Source organism: Protopterus annectens, chromosome 3.part0 (genome assembly GCF_019279795.1).
Source record: "Protopterus annectens isolate FY-2018-M chromosome 3.part0, PAN1.0, whole genome shotgun sequence".
NCBI classification, from domain to species: domain Eukaryota; kingdom Metazoa; phylum Chordata; order Ceratodontiformes; family Protopteridae; genus Protopterus; species Protopterus annectens.
Window position 1 is genome coordinate 1123256176 of NC_056731.1, and position 24685 is coordinate 1123280860.

At 38.1% G+C, this 24685-nt stretch overlaps 1 protein-coding gene across 3 annotated transcripts in view; it reads right to left on the reverse strand.

Annotated features, from left to right (window-relative positions):
• LAMA3 (laminin subunit alpha 3) overlaps positions 1–24685 on the reverse strand; it is a 2187360-nt gene that overhangs the window by 1283851 nt on the left and 878824 nt on the right. For all 3 annotated transcript variants that reach the window (XM_044065357.1, XM_044065355.1, XM_044065356.1), the window contains exons 11-12: positions 19465–19527; positions 7915–8052 (exon numbers count right to left, since the gene is read on the reverse strand). In XM_044065357.1, coding sequence (XP_043921292.1) covers positions 7915–8052; positions 19465–19527 — 201 coding nt within the window. The remainder of the gene's footprint in view (positions 1–7914; positions 8053–19464; positions 19528–24685) is intronic.

Consider the following 24685-nt stretch of genomic DNA (forward strand, 5'->3'; position numbering starts at 1 on the left):
CAGGGACTTGTAACAAAGTACTCTGGTATAAAACAGAAACAATATAATTTACTACAGCCTCTCACTCTTCAACATGCATTCAAGCTCCCAGCATTGGTTACTTGCAGTGATTCATCATGATTCCTTTGTATGCCTTGTCCTTCTAACTGTCTCCCCTATCTCTCAAAAGACTCTGTCAAGTCTGCCCTGGGTGTTTTGAGGGAGTCACAGATCATTTAATTGTTAGCTACAAATAACCAATCCCTCTCTCCCAAACTAGCCATATCAATGTCTGCTTTGCATAATTCATGTAACTGCCCTTTGCTTTCATGCACAACCCCCCCCCCACACACACACACATACAGCCAGCCACTTATGGCACTCACCTGTCATGTGGAACTGCCAAAAGTGGTGAAAGAAGAGTCAAAGTAATCAATTTCACTTGCACCTACAGGATAGAAATAACAGCTATAATCTACTCCACTTCAACTACAGGGTACATCACCCTCAAATTGATTTCTATAAAAATTAGGCAAAAATATAATATAGTATATGATGCTGTGAGCAGTGTGCAGTATTACCACCACCCACATGTCTGTTTGGATTCCTGCCACACAAAGTGAAAATAATCACCACAAATGTATTTCAGTGTGGAGGTTTCAGACTCTGTTACCCCCAACCCCCAAATGATCAATAGCAATGACCACTTGATTGCGATCATCCTAACTGCCCTTTGTGTTCATGCAGCAACATAAACTATTTCTGGTAATCACCTGTAAAGTAGCCACAGCAATGGATATCAACTTGCTGCTGCAGGATTAATCATTTTGCTTTGCATGTAAGTCACAGCTCATCAAAAAACAAACAAACAAAAAAATAGTTATAGCTCTCAGCCTCTTAGCTAGGCAACCAGGAACAAAGCCAAAGGTTAAGGTGCAGCAAATGTCCATAATTACTGACACATATAAAATATTCCTCTTCTCTTACGTATTTAGAACTGGCTAGAATAACAGATTTTACATTAGCATCAATTTTTCTGAAGAATATGAATACTATCACTCAAAACGTTTACTAGTGTTAGTAGTCCTCGCTGATTGACCAGAGAAGAAAGTCAAAAATAATGGTGAGGACAAGTCAGGTCCCAAACCAGGGACACATTTTAGATATTGCTCTAATTCACTTAAAAAATTAATAGAACAATGCATCTTGCATCAACAAGCATCTTTTCTGAATAACAGAAAGTGTGAGATTCTGATGACTGGCATTACTGAGCAGTAGATTTTAGTGACTTATCAGAAAAATCAAAAAATGTACAAGGGACAAGGCAAAAGTATGAAGTATCAATCAAAGGGGTAGCCAGGGATTTACAGACTGTACATACTGCAGATATATTGCACCCTCCTATAAAAGAGTAAAAGATGGAGGTTATGCCATAGCACTGAATTGCACTGTTACTTTCATACTGCACCCCTATAAAATGTATAGACCATGAATTGTTACTACAGTGCATTATGTCTTTGTCTCATCACACAGATTGCCTTTTCGTTACAGTGCTACATTGCATCAAGTCTCTATAGAACAACCGTCACACTTCACTTACAAAGCAGCACTTTAGCAAGCCTCTGTGCCATATCATAGCAGCCAGTGTCATAGACATCTGCTGACTCCAGTGCTGGCATTCACCATCAAGTGTCTGAGCACAGTATAGCAGCCATTCCCAGAGCATCAGCCGCACCAGTGCCAGCGTTCATCACCAGGGTTGGGCTGCATCATGGCAACTAGTCCCATAGCTCCTTTCACACAAATGACAATATGTAGTACAAACAAGTTTCTGTTCCACAACATGAACAGTGGTCCACAAAGTAACATTCATCCTCTGCACTCTGGCTAGATAGGCCAACTCATACAACATACACTACACTCAGCTTACAGCAACACTAGCATGCATATGAATCCACCACAACGAGCACCACTAAATTCACATACTTTAAAAAGGTAAACCAATTAAAGTTATATGATGTGCTCTCAAGATTCAAATGCAAAATTTCCAATCATCATGTATCTTCAACTGTCATTTATGCCAATGAATTTTACTCCAGTCAAAGAAATAGCATAAACCAAGCTGTTGCAATCAACATCAAATATACCAGTAAACAAATAAGCCATCTTGGCGGAATGCAACATTAATAAGCTATATAACAAATGAAAAAAAAAGCTAATTAAGGCCTATAATACAACAAACTCTACTGCATTAAAGACTCTGTCAAAAAAGCTTGGCAAAAATCTGAAAGTTATCACAAGGAAGATCATAGTGGAACAGAAATTAAAATTAACTGCTATAGTTAAATATAATCATAAATCCTTCTTCATCTCCTAAAACTGTTCAACTTAAGCATAGCCAAAGGGTATGTTGAGTCACTGAAAATGGTCATCATTATGCCCCTCCACCTTAGGTCCCAGAAACTGCAGACCTGTCTGCCTACTAAATACAATTTCATAAGCTTTGATATAATAATAATAATAATTAAAAAAATGAATGATCTAGACTAACAACAATCTGATTTTATGAAAAGGAGGTCGTGTCTATTTAATTTTGAAAACTTCTTTGAGAAAGTCACTGATGCTGTAGATAGCAGCCATGTTATTCGCACAATTTACCTGGATCTAGCAAAGACTTTTGACACTGATCCCTATGCCGGTATTCAAAATAAATGTGCCCCAACAAATACATCACACAGCTATAAAGATCCCAGGGGTTCCTAGCTAAAAAGAATCACCTGACTTAAGACCCTTACTTACCAAGACAGGCTTAAAACTTTATCCCCATATTCTTGTTTTGTACAGACTCCTGTTTGGTTATTTATGTCTACCATTCTGTGTTACTGATGCATCTATATGACCAAAAGTACATGTTAATATCATCGATGGACTACCATAAAACTGAAATGGAATTGTTAAAGAACTGAAAATAGTGCTACATTTTTGATATTTGTATTTCTGTAATGTTGACTTTTACGTGGAGCTTTTCTCCCCGGGCCTCCACTGAAAATGAGCTCACCTAGGCCCAGAGGACTTTCCTGGTAAACAAATGCAATAAATAAATAAATAAATAAATACTCCTCTTGGATCTCTTACATCTCCACACAACAAATGCTTCCACAAACACTCCAACTTAGATCTGAACCTCCATCCCCATTTCTAGCATATGTTATATAAAAAGTGAATGACATACTTGCTTGTTTTAGGGCAAACAAAATGGATAAAACAATCTTAATGAATGTGTTATACCAGCATCTGCATTCTAGACCATTACTTACCCATGGTCCAGTTTCTCCATTATCTCCCTTCTTTCTAGTTCTCCGCCCTTCTCATTAATCTGATTCATTGCCCCACTTTCTGCTCCATCTCATTCATCTGACATCTTGTCCCACTTTCTCCTTCCCCCTTAGAAACCCTGCCCACATTCTTTCAATACCCAACTCTCTACCATTTTGCGATAGGTATCAAAATAAATCTTGTGTTAAAGCCCCTTCAACAAACCATTCCCAAAGCATTCAATTTTCTTCATAAAACATACTTCCCCTGAAGAGATATATTTTGAAAAAAAAAAAGTAATAAGCTAAATGTGATCCCCTAACAATTACTGAAGATATTTCTAGTTCACCCTTCTTCCAAAAAGCATGGCCAGTGGATGTAATTCTATATTTTTGGCCAAAAACCAAAATGGTCAGATACCTTTTTAAAAGGACGATCTTACAAGGAAAGTACTTACTTAAGCATAGAGTTTACTTATAAAATTGTATACCAAGATTAATGTCATTGAAAATATCTGCTACATTACATGGTTTAGGAACCAAAGCTTGATGTAAAAATGGATAGGATATTGGTTTTAGTTATCCCAGTAAAAAGATCTTTTGAAAGCACTGCAAGATAATAAAAAATATATAGAAAATATAAGGCTGTATTTAGTAGTTAACATCTGAAATGCATACAGTTTCTCATTTATGAAGATTTTATTATTTATTTATTTACTTTACATTTGTTGACCGGGATTGTCCGACTGAGCTGAAGAGCCCTTTTTCAGCGGAGGCCCAGGGAGAAAAGGTCCAACATTTTAAACAATTCTCATTATAAATTAGCATTAAACAGCAATGTTACAGTATTATTACAATGCATTAAGTAGGAACACAATGTTATTATTATAGATTCAAAGTCAAATAGTAGAACAAGCTATATGTATACCTATGGAGAGAGACTTTAGGGGAATAAATTACAAGAAAAATGGTAAAAACTTATGGACGGAGTCCCCCCCCCCCCCCCCTCCCAGGAAGTAGTGCTTTGTTTAAACTGCTGTTATGGCTGTAGCTAGTCAGTACACCCAAAGTGATTGCCAGTAAGAATGGTATCATTATACATATTGGGAAAATTAAAATGCAGTAACAGTCCACATTGGCAGCAACTGTACAAGACAGCATTTGAGCATAGCAATTTTATTAAGATCAGATCCAAGTATGTGCAAAGCTGCAGAGCTATTCTTATTATGAAAGCATAGACCACATAGGTAGTTATGAGCATGAAAAAAACAAAGCCTGAGGTTACACAGACCTGAAAAACATAGAACGCAAGGTGATCCATGTTTAAGTTTTCAGGCTGTCAGCAACTGTGATCTCTATGAATGTTTTAGCCTGCGACCTAGAGACCAATGTTACAGCTCTAAGGCACACATACCTTACAGACACAAAAATCATTCTAAGAAAAGGGCAATGTGGTATTTGTAATTATGCTTTCTTATACAAAAAACATCTAGCAACACTGATGAATAGCAGCAAAACAGAAAGAAATAAAACTAAAAATGAACAAATTTTTCAAGAAAAATGCAAATGCAGAATTCCACAAAGGTAAACTGTAATTAGATAATCTGTTTGTAGAGACCCATTAAAACTACAAAATGGAAGAAGTATAATGCTGTTCTTGGGAACTGTTATTTGTACAATAGTTGTTGTAGGTTGTAATTATATGTTTTCTTGAAAAAGGGTTGTGCTAATGTTTTGTAAATTAGTATTACATGACTACATGAGCAGGCAATTACTGGTTTTATAGAACTTCTACCTACAGTAGCAAACAACTTCTACTTTCCTAGGATGGATTACCATGATGGAGAAAAACTGATAAGAAATCACATCAAAGTAGTTTTAACTCATTACATTCGAGTGACGCCTCCTGGTGCATCTGCAGTTAACTCCTACTGACACCTCTAGGAGTCAAATATTGCTTCTTTATATTTGCATCAATAATTCTAAAACCATGCTACGTACAAGGTTTAAAAAAAATCATGTTAAAGCTTACACAATGGCAAACTCAACTGCACTGATATTTGCCCTCTCTCTAGTGCAGGTAAATGGGTATTAACTGTTGTTTTTATGATATTAATTTATATAGATATAATTTTCACAGTTTTGTACATACCTCAACAACCAAGTAACACAGACAGAACTCCTTAGCCTCACACGAAAGCTCTCAGTTAGATGAATAAAATGCTGCTGACAGTATGTGTGTAACTTGAGTAGTTGCTGAGATACTGTAAGTTGTTTATAAAATATTACAAATGTAATAGTTGATGTGTCTACTGTGACTTATAAAATTCAGTTTAAGACCTAGAACCTAAATAATACTACCAGTATAAAAACAGTTTGTGCTGAAGGGTTTGCCATTTAAACTTCTTTCATAACCCCTATGGTTCCAGAGATATGAACATTTACTTGAAATGTGAGAACATAACTTGATTCTGTCAAAAGACTTAGGCTCCACCCATTGGAAGTTACAGTGTAAACTTCCAGTGAATTTTGGTAAAGAATTTAATTTTAGCTCTAAACAAAAGTTTTCAGAGGTTCCTCCTAGCATGATCAGTCCAGAAATACAAAGAAACAGACTGCTACAGAAGAGCCCTCACCAATCCCTTACCCATTCCTATATCATCACTTCATTATCATCACTCAATTTTTTACAATGTAAAATATTGTCTCTTTGTAAACTCTTGCAACTGTCTAGTGTACCCAAACATATATATATATATGAACATTCCCACACACTGTCGCCACTGCACACTCAAACTTGTGCACATTTATGTGTTCATGCATTTTCACTTACACATACACACACGCACACACACACACACACACACACACACACACACACACACACACACACACATACACAGACAAAGAAAACTACCCAAGTCAAGATTATGATGACCCTATTTGGAAGACTTTGTCTCTCGTGACACCTATGGCTTTAGTTTCTATGTGGCTTGCATTTTTAAACAATAGAATTGTGAAACTCTAATGACTGGAGTTACAGACTTACTGCAATCTTTGCTCGGTGACTTACCAAAACATGAACATTTTATAAGGGATGGACAGGGAGAAATATGAGGCAAAATTAAGGACATCCTATAGAAATTACAGGCAGTTGAGAGATATGCTTCTTGGTGAAACATGAAAAAGCAAAACAGCAGAATGCATTTCTTTTCCCTCTTTGTTCTTTGCAACCAGTCATGGTACCTGCATTGCATCTGCATTTCTATTTTACAGCAAACAGCAACCAATAAGATATAGATGCAGGTGGACCAGTGGTGCACATTTTCTGTTTTTTTTTTTACTAGACCACAAAACAGAAATTCAATTACTGTAGCAGAACATTAAGACATGAGCTTGTTTTATTGAAATCAAGCTCAATAATTTATTTTCTGCAACTGTAATTGAATGTGTATTTGTTTTTTCAGCTGACGAGTCAGCCAACAGCATAGTCCATTTGACTGTGAAAAATAGGGTGGGGGTACTCCCCTGCCTCGCTCCTTGATTCGGGTGACCTTGGCTTCAGTTCAGTTGTCAGCTATAGTGCCTTCTTTGAGGAGTCTGAACTTCCTCCCAGTGCCTAGGTGGGTTTTTAATGGGTGCTCATTTTTTCCTACTTCCAAAAATATGCTGTAGGTGAACTGGCAAAACTCCAAATTGCTCGCGGTATGTGTAAAGTGTGATAGTATGTGCGTTTTAGAAATAGACTGGAACATTACCTGGGATTAGTTTTTCTGCCTTCTGACTCTGAACCGGATAAAAATGCACAAGTGAAGAATGAGTAATGCGTGAATGAATTCAATAACAGAGTTCAAAGTGAAATGAATTGTAAGTTGACAAACAGTGTTGTGTTTGGTAGGAGCAGGAGTACTACAATTGTAAATAAAACGCAAGTAATGCAGCTTGCTGAATGTGCCTACAATGGGATTACAAAGAAATCCTTGTCAGGGGAAACAAAAGTCCAGCACAGTTAGTCTTACATTTGCATCAAATCCTCTCTTTTTTCTTTGGTACTGAAAACTATGCCTGTGTAAGTTCATGAGGTGAATATACTTCAGCAGATCACAAAGTGTTTGAGAAATCACAGACTACATCAAAAGGAAGGGAAAATATTCTTGGTCTACTGGTCATTATGATTAAAAGGATACAACCATGTTATGCTGCTGTTTATTTATTGTTAGGCCAACAGCATCAGCTTACATGCCACAGTCAGAGTTCTTGTTCCCGAGTTGTACTGTTCATTATTTTGTGCGTACACACACACACACACACACACATATATATATATATATATATATATATATATATATATATGTGCGTGTGTGTGTGTGTGTGTGTGTGTGTGTGTGTGGATACACATTTCCAAGTGCAGCAGCGTGCTGTTAACATGATTTATACTAAACATTCATGTTTCAGTCACCATTATAAAATGTACAGGTCTTATAACTTCACAAACATGACATAGCTAATTTCTGTTATGACTGTTATTCTGCAGTGTTAAATCACAGTAACCACATCTAGGAACATGACAGAGAGAATTTTTAGAATGTTCACATTCAATAGAAAAAAAAAAACAGCTTACCTTGACAGAAGGGGAAATTAAAATATCCAATCGCGCAGTGGTCACACGATATTCCATGAAAACCAGTTCGACAATAACACTGCCCAGTTACTGCATCACAACCTGGTCTTTCTACTCCTTGGTTACTGCAATCACAGGCTGATCAATAAAAAGAAAGTAATTATGAATGTGTGCGTGTGCCAAAATTTGCACCTGAAAGTACCGCATAGAATAGTCTAATTATCAAACAGTAAACTAGATAAACCTAGCTGACACATCTTTCTACCTAAGCTCAGACTTCAAGATGGCCACAAATGCAGATGCAGTCACAAAGGTGAATGTTTGAATAATCACCAGCAGTCTGTAAAGAAGGAACATGGAAATTACATCTGGTCTGTAAATATGGAAGTCACATTTAGTCTGTTATGGAATGTGGAAGTCACATGACTCCTCACAGTATAACTTGCTTAAGGCAATTTTGATATACTGTACAAAACTGTTTTCAGAAACAATAGTCTGCTATCTCTGGGACTACCACAACAGCAAATGTGATGTGTGAGAATGTCCCAGAGGTGACTGTGTAAGTAACCAAGTGGAGTAAACACAGTTCCCTGGAGGAAATTGTATATTTTAATATTACTTTGGTAGGTTGAGTGTTCCGACTTTAACAAATTACATCACATCAGTGGAAAAATATAGGTTTAGATACAGATAAAGATACAGATAAGCTAGGGACTCATATTACACAACAAACAAAACAGGGGATCCTATCAAACCATAACAGTAAGGTCAGTATTTCATGTAAAATTGTGGAGCAAGTCCCAACGGAGTTAATATAGCTTATCTAACATGAAACACGGGACAGTATGCTTTGATAATGGGAAAATATGATTTTCAATCTTGTAGTATTCTTTGAAGAAGCAAAAACAGCACTTGTTGAAAGACTGACACTGCTTGCTCCTTACTGTGACCTTGATCAGGCATTTAGCACTAGTCAAAATATGGGGATAACTGACGAACTAGAACTATAAAATGACAATCCACACATATGATAATCGATAAAATAATAGTTAATGTACAAGACACAAAGGGTGGATGCCCACAGTTAGTTTTACCAGTAAAATGTGTAAATGCTTAAGTTAATAAATAAAACACCAACCATACCAAACTCCAACAATGAAATTCCTTATTTCAAATGAATAAACTAATTTTATTTCCAAATATGCAAGGTCTATAGGCCTTGCATAGGAAAATAAAACAAAACATTCAAACAGACAGAAAATGTTCTAAGAAATCTGACATCTGAACTAGAGACCATCTGTTTCCTGATTAAATTACACAGTGTCCGTACTGACTGTTACTTTTAAGGCCATAGCAGAATGGTCGGAGTCCTTAAAGGCAGTACTGAGCTCTGGCTCTAAGTATACGTTGGAGATTGCAGTAACTCGTATAATACTTAACTTTTAACTGACCAGGATTAATAGGCAGTCCATCTACTTATTTGTTCCCAAACAGGATTTCATGTGAATTTTAAAAGATGCTCTTCCTGTTTCCACAGTTAAATACTTCTGGGAGACAATGGACTACGCAATAACCCATGCCTGGGTGTGGGTAATACTGGATTTACCCACGGTTGGTGTGGTTGGTCACGAGGGTGAAGCCTGAGTAAATCCAGCATTACCCACACCCAGAAGTGGGTTATTGCTATTGTACAATGACATTATTTAAGAAAAAAAAATACTTACTTTTCTTAAATAATGGCACTGTATAATGCCTCCGTGCTGCCCTTCTGTAGCTGTCTGATATTCTGCAGTAGTTCTGATGCACTGCGCATGCATATGCTTACGCAGTACATCAGAGCTGTGAGTGGAAGCAACGGAGAAAGTAAGATCTCTGTTGCTTTTTAGAAAGTGTTTCACTATGTTAAAGGAGTTTAACATAGCGAGACAGCTTTAAAAAAAGCAACACAGATCTTCCTTTCTCCGTTGATTTTTTTAAAGCTGTCTCGCTATGTTAAACTCCTTTAACATAGTGAGACAGTTTCTAAAAAGCAACGGAGATCTTGCGTTCTCCGTTGCTGTAAAAAAAAAAAAAAAAAAGACTTACACTAATGGAAAAAGTCTGGGCGACCGGACCTTTTCCATTAGTATAAGTCTGATTTACAACGTGCACGCTGACCAATCAACGTGCACGTTTTGGAATATTAATGGGGGGGGTTGTATAATTTTCAATAAACTACTATCCAAATAAAGCATCATCACTAAAAAGAATCTTCCAGCAGTAAACATTTCCAACAGTGTGTGCTCGTTTATGTAGATTTAGTTTCAGCTTTAAAACTGTAATACATTTTTACACAGCCAGTGCAGTTATACATCATTTTACATTTTCTTTCACATATTACAGATTTACTGAAAAGGCAAGTACAATGTATGTTATTTTACATTTATCCCTATAAACAATTATTTGCAAACAGTTCACTTGATACAGTTCTAGTACAGCTAGTTTACTTTTCGTGTATTTTACTTAAAAAAAAAAAAAAAAAGTAAAATTTTCTGTAAGTTTTTTGTCCTCAATATCTCCCTTCTAACAAAACTCATTCAAGTTTTGTTGAGAAACCCTAAAGAAACAAAGCCTGAGGTAAAATGCTTATTTTATGCTGCATTCACCTAACATTTTGTTCTGAAAGATTCTTAGACTTTGTGGTGATAAGATGGAACTCTTTTGATAGTTCTGCCTGGCATTTCTTTGCCCTGAGAGATAACCCCGCCCAGCTGATGTTTGCTGGGTTCCCATGTCTACATGGTACTCAGCCGTGTACATTCTGACTTTATCTCCTGTATTAGCAACCTTTTGACATTGATCACAAGCACTGAAGTATTTTTTATCGCTTTTGTGATGACTGGCAAATTTTGCATAAACTTCCTTTTTATATGCCGTATGTTCATATGGCCGGGATAAAGGTAAATTCTGATGAAGTCCTTGATTTGTAAGGCCGAAAGCACTTAATCTTATTTTGTAAATAAAAACTTGTTTATTTTATCCCTGTTTGGATTCCAGCCTGGATATGGAGACTTGAACTTCTTACTACACTAGTATCCATTTCGTCAGTTTATTTGTAGCATGTTTGGTGACTGTTGGACCCCTTTTTTCATTTAAAGATAAATTATGGACTATCACTACAAATGACTGACAACAACTCTTGGCACCACTGACTGCTGCATTACGTCTTGCTTTAGACCCTCTTTAGGACTTCAGTTTCTGTACAACAACCCCTTTTCCCAGTTTACAGACTCCCTCTGCCCTTCAGGTTTAACAGCCCCCTTGGCTATCACTCTCAGGTTTCATACATTAGGGTCTGACAGGTTTGTCTGTTTCATAGATTCAGAGGCTGTTACTAATCTAATGACCACTAGTGCCCTTACAATCCTAGCTGTGCATCCCAAACCATTTGGGTCTAAGTATCATATAGGGATGGGGCGGTGGGGCATGTTAGTAGGCAAGTAGCTAAGGATTTGTAGGAGGCTATGAGGATAGTACTTTTCTTATTGACTGCTTCTGTCCATAAGGGACATGGGACCTAGACTGGGGGTAAATTTACAATTTCCCATCCAGTTGTCAAGGTTTTGTTTGAACTGGATCAGGGATGAACTCTGTTTTACATGTATGAGGAGCCTATTCCATAGTGTGGGGATCCTTTGGGACACATATTTGTCTCTCCAGCATGTTCTGCTGATATCATAAGTGAAGTTCAGAGCCCTGAATCTAATCAAAAAAAGATTCAAAGAAACGTTATTGTCATTTAGGACCACACAAGTGAAGTCTAAACAAAATTACAAATGTCAGCTCACGAGAGAAATGCAGTGCAAATAGCATAGATACAGCGGTATCAAAGAATAACATAAGAAAATAACAGCATGTATGACATGCAAGAGGTAGTTCACATTACATAAACACATTCAATACCCATTATCCAGTGCTAAATAATAAATAAATACCCACCACCAAACTCCTACACTGTTAAGATATACAATTAATAGAGACTAGTGAATAGCAGCTGTTTAGTTACCATGTTGCATATCTAGTGTTTCTGGTGCTTTGTTTTACACATCTGTAACAGATCCAGGAAGCCCTGTAAGCCAGGCAAAGATCCCTTCATAGCAGCATGCAGGATACTGAATACAGAGACAGAGCATTTAGGCAATCAGTGTAGGACAGGGCATTCATGCCGTGAATTGTCTGGGTTCAAAATCTTTATGGACATTACAGCTGTTGCAAGTGTCTGGTTAAATTAATTCCAAAGACAGCATTGTATTCAATGAAAGGTCTGATAAGGGCCCTTTCTCCACTGTAGTGTGATCTCGGAGTTGGTATATATAATTAGTGTGGGGAGGTGGGATTCAAAGAACAGCATTTCAGATGAAGTGCTGCTCGTAGAAGTGATACAGACCTGGAAAAGCATACAGCATACCTGAACATACTAGAGTCACTTATCATACAGCCCAACACCTTACTCATGGGTGATTTTAATTTTCCCATCATCGACTGGGAAACATATACAACCACAAACATGCTAGCCCAATCTCAATTCAATGGTTCATAGAAATGCTCTGGAACAGCTAGTCAGCACACTCAGAAGAGGCTCAAATGAGCTGGACATAGTACTCACTAACATGGGAGTGCATTGCACCCCTCCAGGTAAGATTGGACCATAAACCAGTCTTGTTCAATTTAATTATAAGAACAGATACCCCATCAGGCTCAAAAATACTTAAGAATTTTTCTAAAACAAATTACCTCCTACTAAGTGATGGTATAAGAAGTTTCAAATCCCCCTTGAATGCAGATAACATGGATTCAAATGCAGAGTTGTCCACCAATGCCCTGTATGACCACTTAAGCCGTTGTATAGAATCAGCTGTCGCTGACAAAATTAAAACCAGTTCTTGCCAAAAAAACAAGCCACCCTGATGGACCCCTGGTATAAACAGTCAATACAACAACAGAAAAAAACTAATGTCCATAAACAAGAGGGAACTGGCTCAGCAGAGGAATAAATCCCTCCTAGCTTAAACAAACAAGTCAGAGAGCTTGCAAGTCCTCCAAAGGTAATTATGAAGCAAAAATAGCCTCCCTATCTAAGGGTAATCACAAAGGATTATTTAACTATGTCCAAAATATTAAATGAAATACTTAGCTATGTGTTAATGTATTGGTCACCACCCATATTTAGCTGGAGGTAATAGCCAACCTGCTAGCTGACAACTTTGTAGAAAACTTCACCTCTCTGTCCACTCCATTCATCCCTCAATGTATACCTGCTACCATTCCTCAGCCTATTATCTCAAGAGAGCAGGCCATCTTGGTGTTCTCCAAGGCCAAAAACAAGGCATCAACAGGACCAGACAACATCCTAGGTTGCCTTTTGAAAAACGTAAAACATAACCTAGCAGAGCCACTTGGATCCCTGTTTAACCACAGCCTGTGAACTGGCTATGTTCTGGTAGAATGGAGGACAGCAACAGTTAGCCCGCTGCACAAAAGGGGACCATCAACTGATTCTAGAAATTATAGGCCCATAAGCATGACTAACCTCATCTACAAGGCCAGGGAAAGAATCATTATGCACCTTATTAACAAGGACATAGGTACTCTCCAAACTCTGGACCAGACCCAGTTCGAATTAGTTAAAGATAGATCATGGCTGTTAAACAAGGCTGACTTCTTCAAGAAAGTCATCAAGGCTCTGGATGATAGAAAGGCAGTGCATACTGCCTATCTTGACCTAGCCAAGGCATTTAACACAATCCCCCTCTCAGGTATTATACAGCAACTCTCCCAATTGGGAATTAACCCTTACATTACCTGTGGGTAGCCAACTGGCTCACCCACAGGACACATACTGTCAAAGTGGGTGACTTTACCTCTACCAAAACATCAGTCACTAGTGGAGTACCACAGGGTTCTGTGCTGGGCCCCTTACTGTTCAGAATGTATTTATCAGAAGTCCAGGCAAAGTTGGATGGCCTGTGGCTGACCACATTCACTGACAATATACTGCAGACAGGGTTAATGCAGATAAATGATTGGTTCAAAGCCACGGATTAAAGCCAAATGCAAAAAATGCATTATTATTCCCTTTGGGAAAGCTGACATCCCTACTACTTACATTATAGACAGCACCCCCCTAAGTGTAGAGCCAGTGGTATGTGATCTGGGTATTCAGACCGATAGCAATCTAAACTTTGACCACCATGTATCCACAGTAGTAAGGAAATCCTTCTATGTGGCACATTTTATAAGTAAAGGCATTGCATCCAGATCTAAGGATGTTATAATTCCATTATACTCAGCCCTCATCAGACCAGTAATTGAGTACCATGCTCCCTTTTGCATGTAGCTCACCAGTTGTCTGCAACAACTAGAAAGACCACAGAGGTTTCTCAACAATAAATTACAGGGTACACAAAACAAGTGCTACATGGAAAGACTGAAAGCCATGTCACTATATTCTGTCTCCTACAGGATGCTAAGGAGTGACCTGTGCCTGGTTTAGAGGACAGTCTCTGACCCAGCCTTGATGGAAATGTTACACATTCATAAATCAAACTGCAGGAGGGTCACTCACTCCAGAGATCTTAACCTAGCCTCTGACATGAAGGGGTCTTGCTGGAGAGATAGATGAATCTGCCAGAGGCTGCCACTTCTCTTGGAACAAGCTTTCAGTTCATGTGAAACACAGCTCCTCCCTGACCCTCTTCAAACTCAACCTAGATCAATGGATGGGTGACTGCAAATTCACTCTTGGGGTGGTATCCATGTCCCTCCTGGACAGAAGAAGTCAGTATATTAACTACCATAGACCCTTACCTCTGCGAACATGACTCACCTAACCACCAACTGGGGCAACTCCGGACAAGTATGGGTAGGCTTGTAAGGGCTCTAGTACCCTTAGCCTAGTAATCTCCTATGAACCTATAAAAAAACACAGTTAGACCACTAGTTGATGCTTCCTGGAGATTCACTCAATGTATTGGCTGCAGTAATTGCTCAAGAAGATCTTCATCTATAGGTTAATGAAAATTAATTCAACCTATTAGAAATGCCAGAGACAGGGCTTATTGTCTTTGTCTATGTTCTATTAATAGAGCTGTAGGTCCCCATCAACTCCAAGTTGAGGAGCCAAATAAAAAGTCCTCGGCTACCAGTCACCAAGCTGGAGCACTTCATAATTTGCACTGGGGTAATAACAAAATATTAACAATAACAATTATTTTCCCTGCAGTTCCTATTGCAGGGTTTGATTTTTCCTAAACTAAGGTAGGAGGCAGGTGTTGTCAGCGTACTACCCCATTCACTGAAGTGCCAGACTGAGGCTCACTGAGAAGGTATAGCACAGGATCTTCATGGGCATCATCGAGTTAACGTTGTCAGCTTTTACCTTCTGTCTTCTGCCTGTCAATTTTACCATGCAGTTAGCACCACATACCTTTCACATAGTTTTCCAGAAGAATGGAAATAAGTGCTATTATCTTTTGTCCAACAGTATATTTCCAAGCTCTAGAAATGCAGTCATATTAGATCTTTCTTAATAAAAGCATACTTGTCAATAGACTTCTTGAAGGAACTGCATTCACCCTCTCACCTATCACAAATTAGATGATCACACAGCAAATGAAAAAAAAAACTCTGGATTATAAGGACATCCCACTGATGCAAACAGCAGAAGGGACAGGTACTTGTTCCACTCTCATTTAAGCTACTTCATAAATGATTTCAACATGCTCTTAAGAGTCAAGCTGAAACTATTCAAACTGTTCAGCACATCATATGTTTGTGGATGGTAATATGAAACCGCTGCTGTGCTGTAAAAAATAAATAAATGACTTATACTACACCATTTGTGTTAGCTCCCATTACCTTTTTCCCCAACCTGTCACTGTAGACATTAATTAACACAAGAACAATTATATCCAAAGTCTGACACGACATCAAAACTATTGATTCTCCATGTCCCATGTTTCATGTGCAGTTGTGTTTTATGGGTAGACAACCATGGCACTTCAACTAGTTTGGGGATTACATGTTAGACAAAACATTGGCTACCAGACATAATATGATTGTGCCTTAACAGTATCAAAAGCAGTATTGGGATCAGAATGGTATGGGGACTGGAGGTAAGACAAAACATTAGCCATCAGGGTCTAGTCTTGTAAAGATGTGTACTTATGTGTCTGAGAGAATAACTGAGGGTAGATGTTCTCACTTGCAAAATACTACATTATAGGTGCTGGCTGTCACACTAGGCCCTGTAATGAATCTCTTGTTTGCATTATATTAGTTACAAAATATATAGCAATTTTAATGTTTGTTTGTCTTGTTGTTTTTATTAATTTAAATATTTATACATGGTGCTGCTGTTATTATATTGATATCTTTTGAAAAAAAATATTTTTTAATAATTAAGTTTTTTCTCTCTTGAAAGTAAATAATACATTATTCTTAGTAATAATCTGTTTAGGTATTCAATGATTTCATTTATATTTACATCAGCTATTTGTTGGACTAAAGTCTTCAATACTGTACCTAGATGGTCTAACTTTCCCTTATCAATTACATTAATCATTTCCTTAAATTTTATTTATAATTCAATGTTTTGGTTTGTAATCAAATATTTAGTTTTTATTACTACATTTTGAATTTTTCTACATATGACTAAAAGAAATTTCTATATCAATTATGGTTAAGAGAATGTGAATAGCAATCAATACTTTGGACTGTTATTGATAATTTATTTGGATAGCTTTTATGTGTTGGCTATTTGGTTATTTGTTACACACAGATGATAAAGGACAGCCTTGTCTGATATCTTTTATAATATATATATATATCTATGTTATAAAATTCTATTATATATAAAATTAAATTTGAACTTGCCACTAGATTGATAAATTAATTTGAGGGGAATCCAATATGTATAATGTTAATAAAATAAAGTAGTGGATATGTTAATATGTTGTTAAGTTAAAATGCCAGGTGTGAGGGATGTGAAATAGATCATAACAAATCATTTCAATTCTTTCCCCTCTTTTAATGTAATCTATAACCTTTCACTTAATTCAAAAAAAAAAAAAACAAATTTTTTAGGGAAAATAAAAAAAAAAAAACGCATATAACAAGGGTTTTTCATAAAATACACACCCTAAACTACTAATATGTTGAAGCACCTTGATTTAATTAACAGCATCATTCTTTCTTGGGTAGGAGTCTATTAGCATGGCAGATCTTGACTTGGCAATATTTGCCTCCTTCACCTTGACTAAAGCCCCAGCTGAGAAAAAAGCAACTCTCAAAGCATGACTGCCACCACAATGCTTCACCGTGTGGAGATGGTGTTTTTGGTGATGTGAAGTGTTGTGTTTGTGAAAAGTCTCATTTTTTCAAATCACAAAAACCTGGCATTTTAACAGGGGTGTGTACACTTTTTATATCCACTGTAATCCCAGGTTATTGTATCAAAAGCTTTATCAATATCAAAACTAAATATCGCTAATTCTTCACTAATGTTATATTGGTATTACTTACTGTTACAATTCTTTTTATACTTTCTTCAGTTTGTCTATTGGGGATTAAAACTGTTTGACCTTCATCTATGAACTGTGGTATACTGTTGTTAGTCTATATGCAAATACTGAAACAAACATTTTATAGTCGATATTCAATAGTGTAATTTGACCATAAAGTAGATGTTCATCAGTGTTTTTGTCATGTTTTAAAAGCGGGGTCATTACTGAATACTTTACAGGACACAGTAATGTTATTATTGTTATTATTATTATTATTTACATTTCTTAACAACTGTATTACTTTACTGGAAAGCACGTTCTACATTTCCAGTATTACTTCACCAGTACCTGGAGCATCATTAGCTTGTATTTTTTACCTGGAGTATAACATTTTCATTATCATTTTTTTTAATAATTATCTGCTTCAGTTTCATAGCTTGGCACCAGTATTATTAAGAAATATTTAACTTTCTTTTATTCACAGAGTTTCTAATTGCTTTAATATAATAACATTTGTTTAGCACTTTTGTTCTACTAGCTAATTTATGAAGTCTTCTAGGAATAACAACATTATAGGAATTAATTTTAAACGCTTGCTATGTTATTTCTCATTTAGGTTCCAATATCTACTGGCATGTTATATTTAGTATTTTCGCCATTTCAAAGAATATTTCCCCTTTTTGCACTTTAAGTTTGGATATATAAATCTTTATTTAGATATCTTATAGTTCTTTATTAAATTAATTATATTTTGCCTTATCCATGTTATTACTTTACACATGCACTCTCTCTCTCTCTCTCTCTATATATATATATATATATATGGTTTACTATCAGAATGATGAACGTACATACTCTGCAGACAGAAAATCAAACGGTAAGTGTTTGAATCCCATGTTGCCAAGAAGTACATGACCGAAAGTTCACATCAGCCAATGCTACTGTACATTCGTTGATATGAACTCGACGTAATGTACAGAGATCGTGGTACAGTGCGGATTGGGACATTCACCCCTTTCTTCACTGTAGTGCAGTCTTGGAGTTAGAATATATAGTTAGCAGGGGGTGTGGGGGGCACAGCCCCCCTTAAGGGGTTCAGGGGGGCTTGCCTGCCTGCAAAAACATGATGTGAGGTGCAGGTGTTATCAGTTGCCTGACCTCCTATACAGACATCAATTGCTCTGTTCGGAGACAATGTCCAGTTGGCTGAATTTGTTCATTGTGACCTGCTGTACATTCTGACTTTCACTGTTTTCTCTGATGTTATGAATGGGAGTTTGTATTTCCAGTCGACATTTTGGTAGTGGACATATATGCGTGTGTGTGTGTGTGTGTGTGTGTGTGTGTGTGTGTGTGTGTATATATATATATATATATATATATATGTATATATATATATATATATATATATATATATATATATATATATGGATACAAGACTTTTATGTAGGCTGTATAATAGATAATCCTGTTGCGACATCAAGAAAACATACTGTAAAGTCAAAACAAAACATTTTAAGCACACTCCGAGTTCCACAGGTACAAATGTTAGCAAGAGATTATTTTGATAAGTACTGTTGCACATATGGGGAACAGAAGGTTGACACCTACAGCAGCAGCAGACCTTTAAAATAGGACTTCATTTTTGCAAATAAAATTGTCTTTGGTATCTCAATACTAAAACTGTATGCTAGAAAAATACATTTCAAAAAGAAGACAAATATTTCATCTGGTGGTAAGAACAGCTGACATGAACAATTTAAAAACTCCCTCATCTCATTTCACAACTGCCACACTAAAGGTAGTGTGGTATCTGTTGTATTCTGAAGGAAAATGTGTTGGTTTTGAATGCAGAGCACAAACCACCACTACAAAGCCTTTTGTTTCATGATTAAGTCACAGGTCTTCCATCTTATTACCAATGCACAACAAAATGTGAGAAAAAAAGGAGTCTAGAGCAATACAGGTTCTGCACCCTAAACATACATTAAGGAAAGGAACTAGTTACCTCTGGTTGGTTCAGATGAAGGTCTTACAGTTGGTGGACGTGGCGAAGAATATATTGGGATTCCTAAACAAAAACAAAAATTAAACATAGGTTATTACATTGCAGCAGAACATCCTAGAGATGGCTACTATTCTAATTTTCTGGTATGTGGGTGTTCAATACTTGTGCTATTATCAAGTTTCACACCGGGGCAGTTGGTTAAAAAACATATATGAAGCCACAAGAACCTAGTTCTACCGTACTTTTGATCTTTCTGATCTTTTCGTACTAAACATCATAGGAAGACTTAATAAAAAAGCAAATTATTATACTTCATGCATATGCAGTATTTGTGCACTGTCTGTTTACTCACTTTTACCTTTTTAACACCTTTATTGAATTATGACTTAAGACATAGGCAAGCATAAATTTATATTAAAGAAAACAAACCATACTAACATGTTGCCAGTTGCATACATTATACATCATGCGTTCTTTTGTATAACTATCATCAGTACATTACATGTTGTGTCTTTCGGCTTTTCCTGGTTAGGGGTCGCCACAGCGGAACTCCGGTCCGCTAAAGATTGGCAGTAGATTTTTACGTGCCGAGTTGCCAGCCCTGATGCACAACCTTCAACGAAGGTACGCCCATTCTTGCATGTCTCCACACAGAAGACGCTCTAGCTGAGATTTGAACAGGACAACGTCTTACCGTGAGGCGACAACGCTACCGCAGCACTACCACCGCAGTCATATCATCAGTACATTACATAAATTGCTCAATTCCTGCCTTCCCTTAAACCTCACTCTTCCTCCAGATCATTATTCATTCTGCATGTATTGTTCCCATAATTTCCATTTCTTTCTATATAATTTGCTCTTACACTTTTCTGAAGATCCCATTTCCATTTCCTTTATCTCTGTTGCAATATCCAATACTTCAAATACAGTTGTTGTAGACTTTGATTTCCATTTTCTAGTAATTGCTTTTTTTGGCAGCTACTAGAACTAAACTTAACAAGGCCTTACTATGTCAAGGCAATTCACATCATGTGCCCCAGCTAAAAAAATAAAAAATAATAATAATTTTCTTAGTTACACCCATTTGCTCACCCAATATTTCTGACAGAGTACTCTGTAAGGAGTTTTTGTAGTCTGCCAACTCATTACACTCCCAAAATATATGCTACCAATTATTACTTTTTCCCCATCACAATTCTAACATTTGTCATCTACCTGAGTAAAAAATTATTTGGAGTATGCTTGGGCTATAAACATATCTATGCAAATACTTCCAGGCAGAAATCCTAAATCTTCTAGACTTTGTTGCATTCCCATTGTTACCTTGTATGTTGTTTTTTCAATCTCTCTTTCCATTCTTTTCTAACCTCCTCTGATTTAATCCTACAGTTATTGTGTAGGTATTATGTATGCCCTACTAATGATCCCATTTTAACAGCACCTTCTTTTCTATCTTCAACTGAAAACTCTACCAGAACAAGTGTTTGATGTAAGCTTTTCTATTCCTTTCTCTTTGTCTATACTCTAATATCAATCCCTGGTAGGAAAGGCGGTCTCTAGCCTGCAGTCCAAATGTCTTCTTGGCCTTTTCCCATTTTGTTACCTTTCCTCTCCAGTTATTTGCTCCTAATACCTTAGTTCCTTTGCCAGTTTTCTCCAGTAAAATCCAGCCCCTTCTTGCCTATTCTTTGTACCCATAATTTAAATTAACCCTGTTGACAGAATCTCCCTTCTCCATTCTCAAGATGGCTTAGTTATTATAGTATTTATAATAGGTTCATAGGTTCAAAGGTAGGTACTAGGCTATTGGCCCTAGGGCCTATATAAGCCTAGCCAAAGGTACCCTGGCTTTCGCCACCCAAGAAAATTATTTTCCTGTGCCACTGTCGAGCAGAGCCACAGAAGTGATCCCTAGGGTGAATTTCCTATCTCCCATCCAATCATCAAGATTTTTCTTGAACAGTGCTAATGAGGAGCTTTGTTTGATATAGATAGGTAGTTTGTTCCAGAGTATGGGAAGTTTCTGGGACAGGAATCTATCCCTCCAGCATGTTCTGTTTATTGTGGTGATGAGGTTTAGGTCCCTAGAGCATGTAGCTCATAGGGATTGGGATTTCTTTAAGTGTTGCATGTCTAAAAGCTGTGGGTTTGACATAGCTTTGTGTGTTAGGCAGAGATCACCTCTGAGTAGGCGATATGCAATGGAGTAAAGCTGCAGTTTTTTCAGACGGTCTGCATAGGGCATCTCTTTGAGGCCTGTAATCCTCTTTGTGAGGTATTTCTGTGGCCTTTCCAGTTGTTGTAGATGTCTTGTGAGGTACATACCAAAAGGGGAATTGTACTCTTATAATGGGTCTAATGAGTGATGAGTAGAGGGGAACAATGACCTCTTTCTTCCTGGATGAGAAACCTTTTGTGATGAGGTGTGCCAGAAGGATTTCCTGACTACTGTGGCGATGTGATTATCAAAGGAGAGACTACTGTCCACCTGTGTCCCAAGGTCTCTTATCACACTTTCAGTGTTAAGTAGACTACTCCCTATGTGGTAGTTCATGGATACTGAGTTTTTACCAAAAGGAATGACAATGCACTTTTTGGCATTGAGCTTGAGGCCATGGCTTTGACACCAGGCATCTGTCTCGGCAAGGCCCTTTTGTAGGATGTCCACATCTTTTGGAGTTTTGATTATGGCTCCTAGTTTGCAGTCATCTGCGAACTTCATTAGCCAAAGACCTTCTGTGTTGGCCTGTACATCAGAGAAGTAGATACCAAACAGGAGAGGACCCAGGACTGAACCCTGTGGTACTCTACTTGTCACTGGTCTGAAGCTGGATTTGGAGTCTGCTACTTTCACAGTGTGGGTTCTGTCAGTGATCCAGTTGGCAACCCATCTTGTGACATAGGGATTTATACCTAGTTTATTGAGTTTATCTATAATTCCAGAGTGGGGGATGGTGTCAAAAGCCTTGGCGAGATCTAGATAGGCTGTGTGAACCACCTTACCCTCATCTATGGCTTTGGTGACTGCTTCAAAGAAGTCTGTCAGGTTTAGGAGACATGATCTGCCTTTTACAAACCTGAACTGGGTGGGGTCCTAAGTTTGGAGATTACCAGTGTCATTGTTTATAAGTTCCATGATGATACGCTCCATAGCCTTGCAGACCAGGCTCGTTAGGCTAATGGGGCGGTAGTTTCCGGGGTCTGTGGTGGCTCCCCCTTTGTGGAGTGGGATAACTGTCGCTGTGCGCCATTCAATGACCACATAGCCTGAGGTCAGGCTATGATTGAACATGGTACTTAGGTGGGGTGCCAGTTCGTTCTGTAGTTCATGCAGAACATAGCCTGGGATGTCGTCAGGTCCCATGGATGCTGAGTTCTTGGCTTTGGATAGTGTGTTTTTTACCTGTGTAGCCGTGATTACAGGAACTTTGCATTCTTCTGATATAGAGATGGGCCCTTTAGGGGATGACAGAGGGGTAAAGTTAGCACTGAACCTATCTGCCAGGATGTTGGCAATATCCATTGGTTCTGTATATTTAGTACCATTGTGCTGTAACTCAGAGCAGATCTGAGTGTTGCCATTGAGATTCTTGACATAGCTATAGAATGCTTTGTGGTCGTCTTTAGTCAGTGGCAATTTTGTTTTCATAACTAGCTTTGGAAGATTTTATGAGGGATCTCAGCTTCTTACTGAGGCTGACCAGGGAGTTTCTCCAATCATGGGATTTTACTCTTTTTTTGCAACAGTTTCTTTCTTCTGTTGTAGAGTTTGTTTATGGCAGGGGAACACCAGATTGGCTTCCATTTTTTAGAGGATAGCATCTTGGTTCTGTTAGGGATTGCATGGTCCATGCACTCATGTAAGTGCTTATAAAGTGCATTTGTGTAGGATTCAGCAGTCATACCTCTATTGTCCGTCAGCATGGGTGTCGTGAAGTTTGCCACTTCTGTCTTAAGAAGCGTGAAGTTGGCTTTGGAGAAATCTTTTACTGTGGTTTCCCTAATGGGGGGGGGGTGTGTGGATGTCTAGGGTGATTAGCTTATGGTCGGATCTGACCAACAAGGAATTGACCTCTGGTGTGGAGCACCAGTTGCCCATGTTGGTAATAACCAGGTCTAGGATATTGCTGCCCCTGGTGGGGGTGTGGATAAGTTGATCCATGGCATTGGAGTTTATGAATTCCAGAAAATGTTGAGCACAAGAGTTGGTACATGAGTAGTTTTCTCAGTTAATGGTAGGGTAGTTGAACTGACCCATTATTAGGGTTTTAGGTTGTACCCTATTATTTTCCAGTGTATTAAGAAATGAGGAGTGGGAATCCTGGGGCATGGTGGGGGATCTGTAGCAAGCTACAATTTGGATTGCGGTCTTGCCCAGAGTTAGTTGCACTTGGATAATCTCAGATGCATTATGCTGAGCAACTAGCCTGGAGGTGTGGATATCCTTAATGAATATGGACACGCCTCCGCCTTTAGTGTTTTGGTCCAGGTTAGGTGGCTGAAAGGTGTGGTATGAATTATAGCCTGGTAATGCAGAGGTACTCTCTGGAGCCTTGAACCAGGTCTCTGTCACTGCACAGATGTCGATGTTCTCCATTTTAAGGAGTGCCTCGAGAGTGTGCATTTTGAGGTTTAGACTTATAGCATTGAGTAGCAACACCCTCAGATTCTTCTTGCCTGTACCTGTTAGGGTGGTGAATTTGTCACTTGAACCTTGCCTAAAAAAGGCACTATAGGGGTGGCAAGAACCTTAGTCAGTATCCGGAATCCCAGGGGCCACAGGTGCAGGCCATCTCTGGCAAAGCATCGTGGCTTGTCGATCATGTCTTCCCAGGCAGACAGATACTGTATACCCTTAGAATGACACCAGAAGCTTAGCCAATTGTTGACGTCAATCATTTTGTCCTTGTACTGTGGTATCATTCTGGGTGATGGCAGGATGCTACTCAGGGCTAGGGTCATACCTGCCTGGGCTACAAGATCGGACAGCTCCACCATGTCCCTTTTCATGTAGTCCAAGGAGGTACGTCTCAGGTCATTCACACCAACATGGACAATGACAGAGTCATATTTGTACTTGTTGTGGAGTGACCTGAGTGCATGCGTTATGTTGCGGATCCTGGCACCCGACAGGCATCTGACAGTAACTTTCTCCTTGTTTAGCCTGGTGAGTGGAACATCAATGTGCCTGACTATAGAGTCACCTATGACTAGAGTG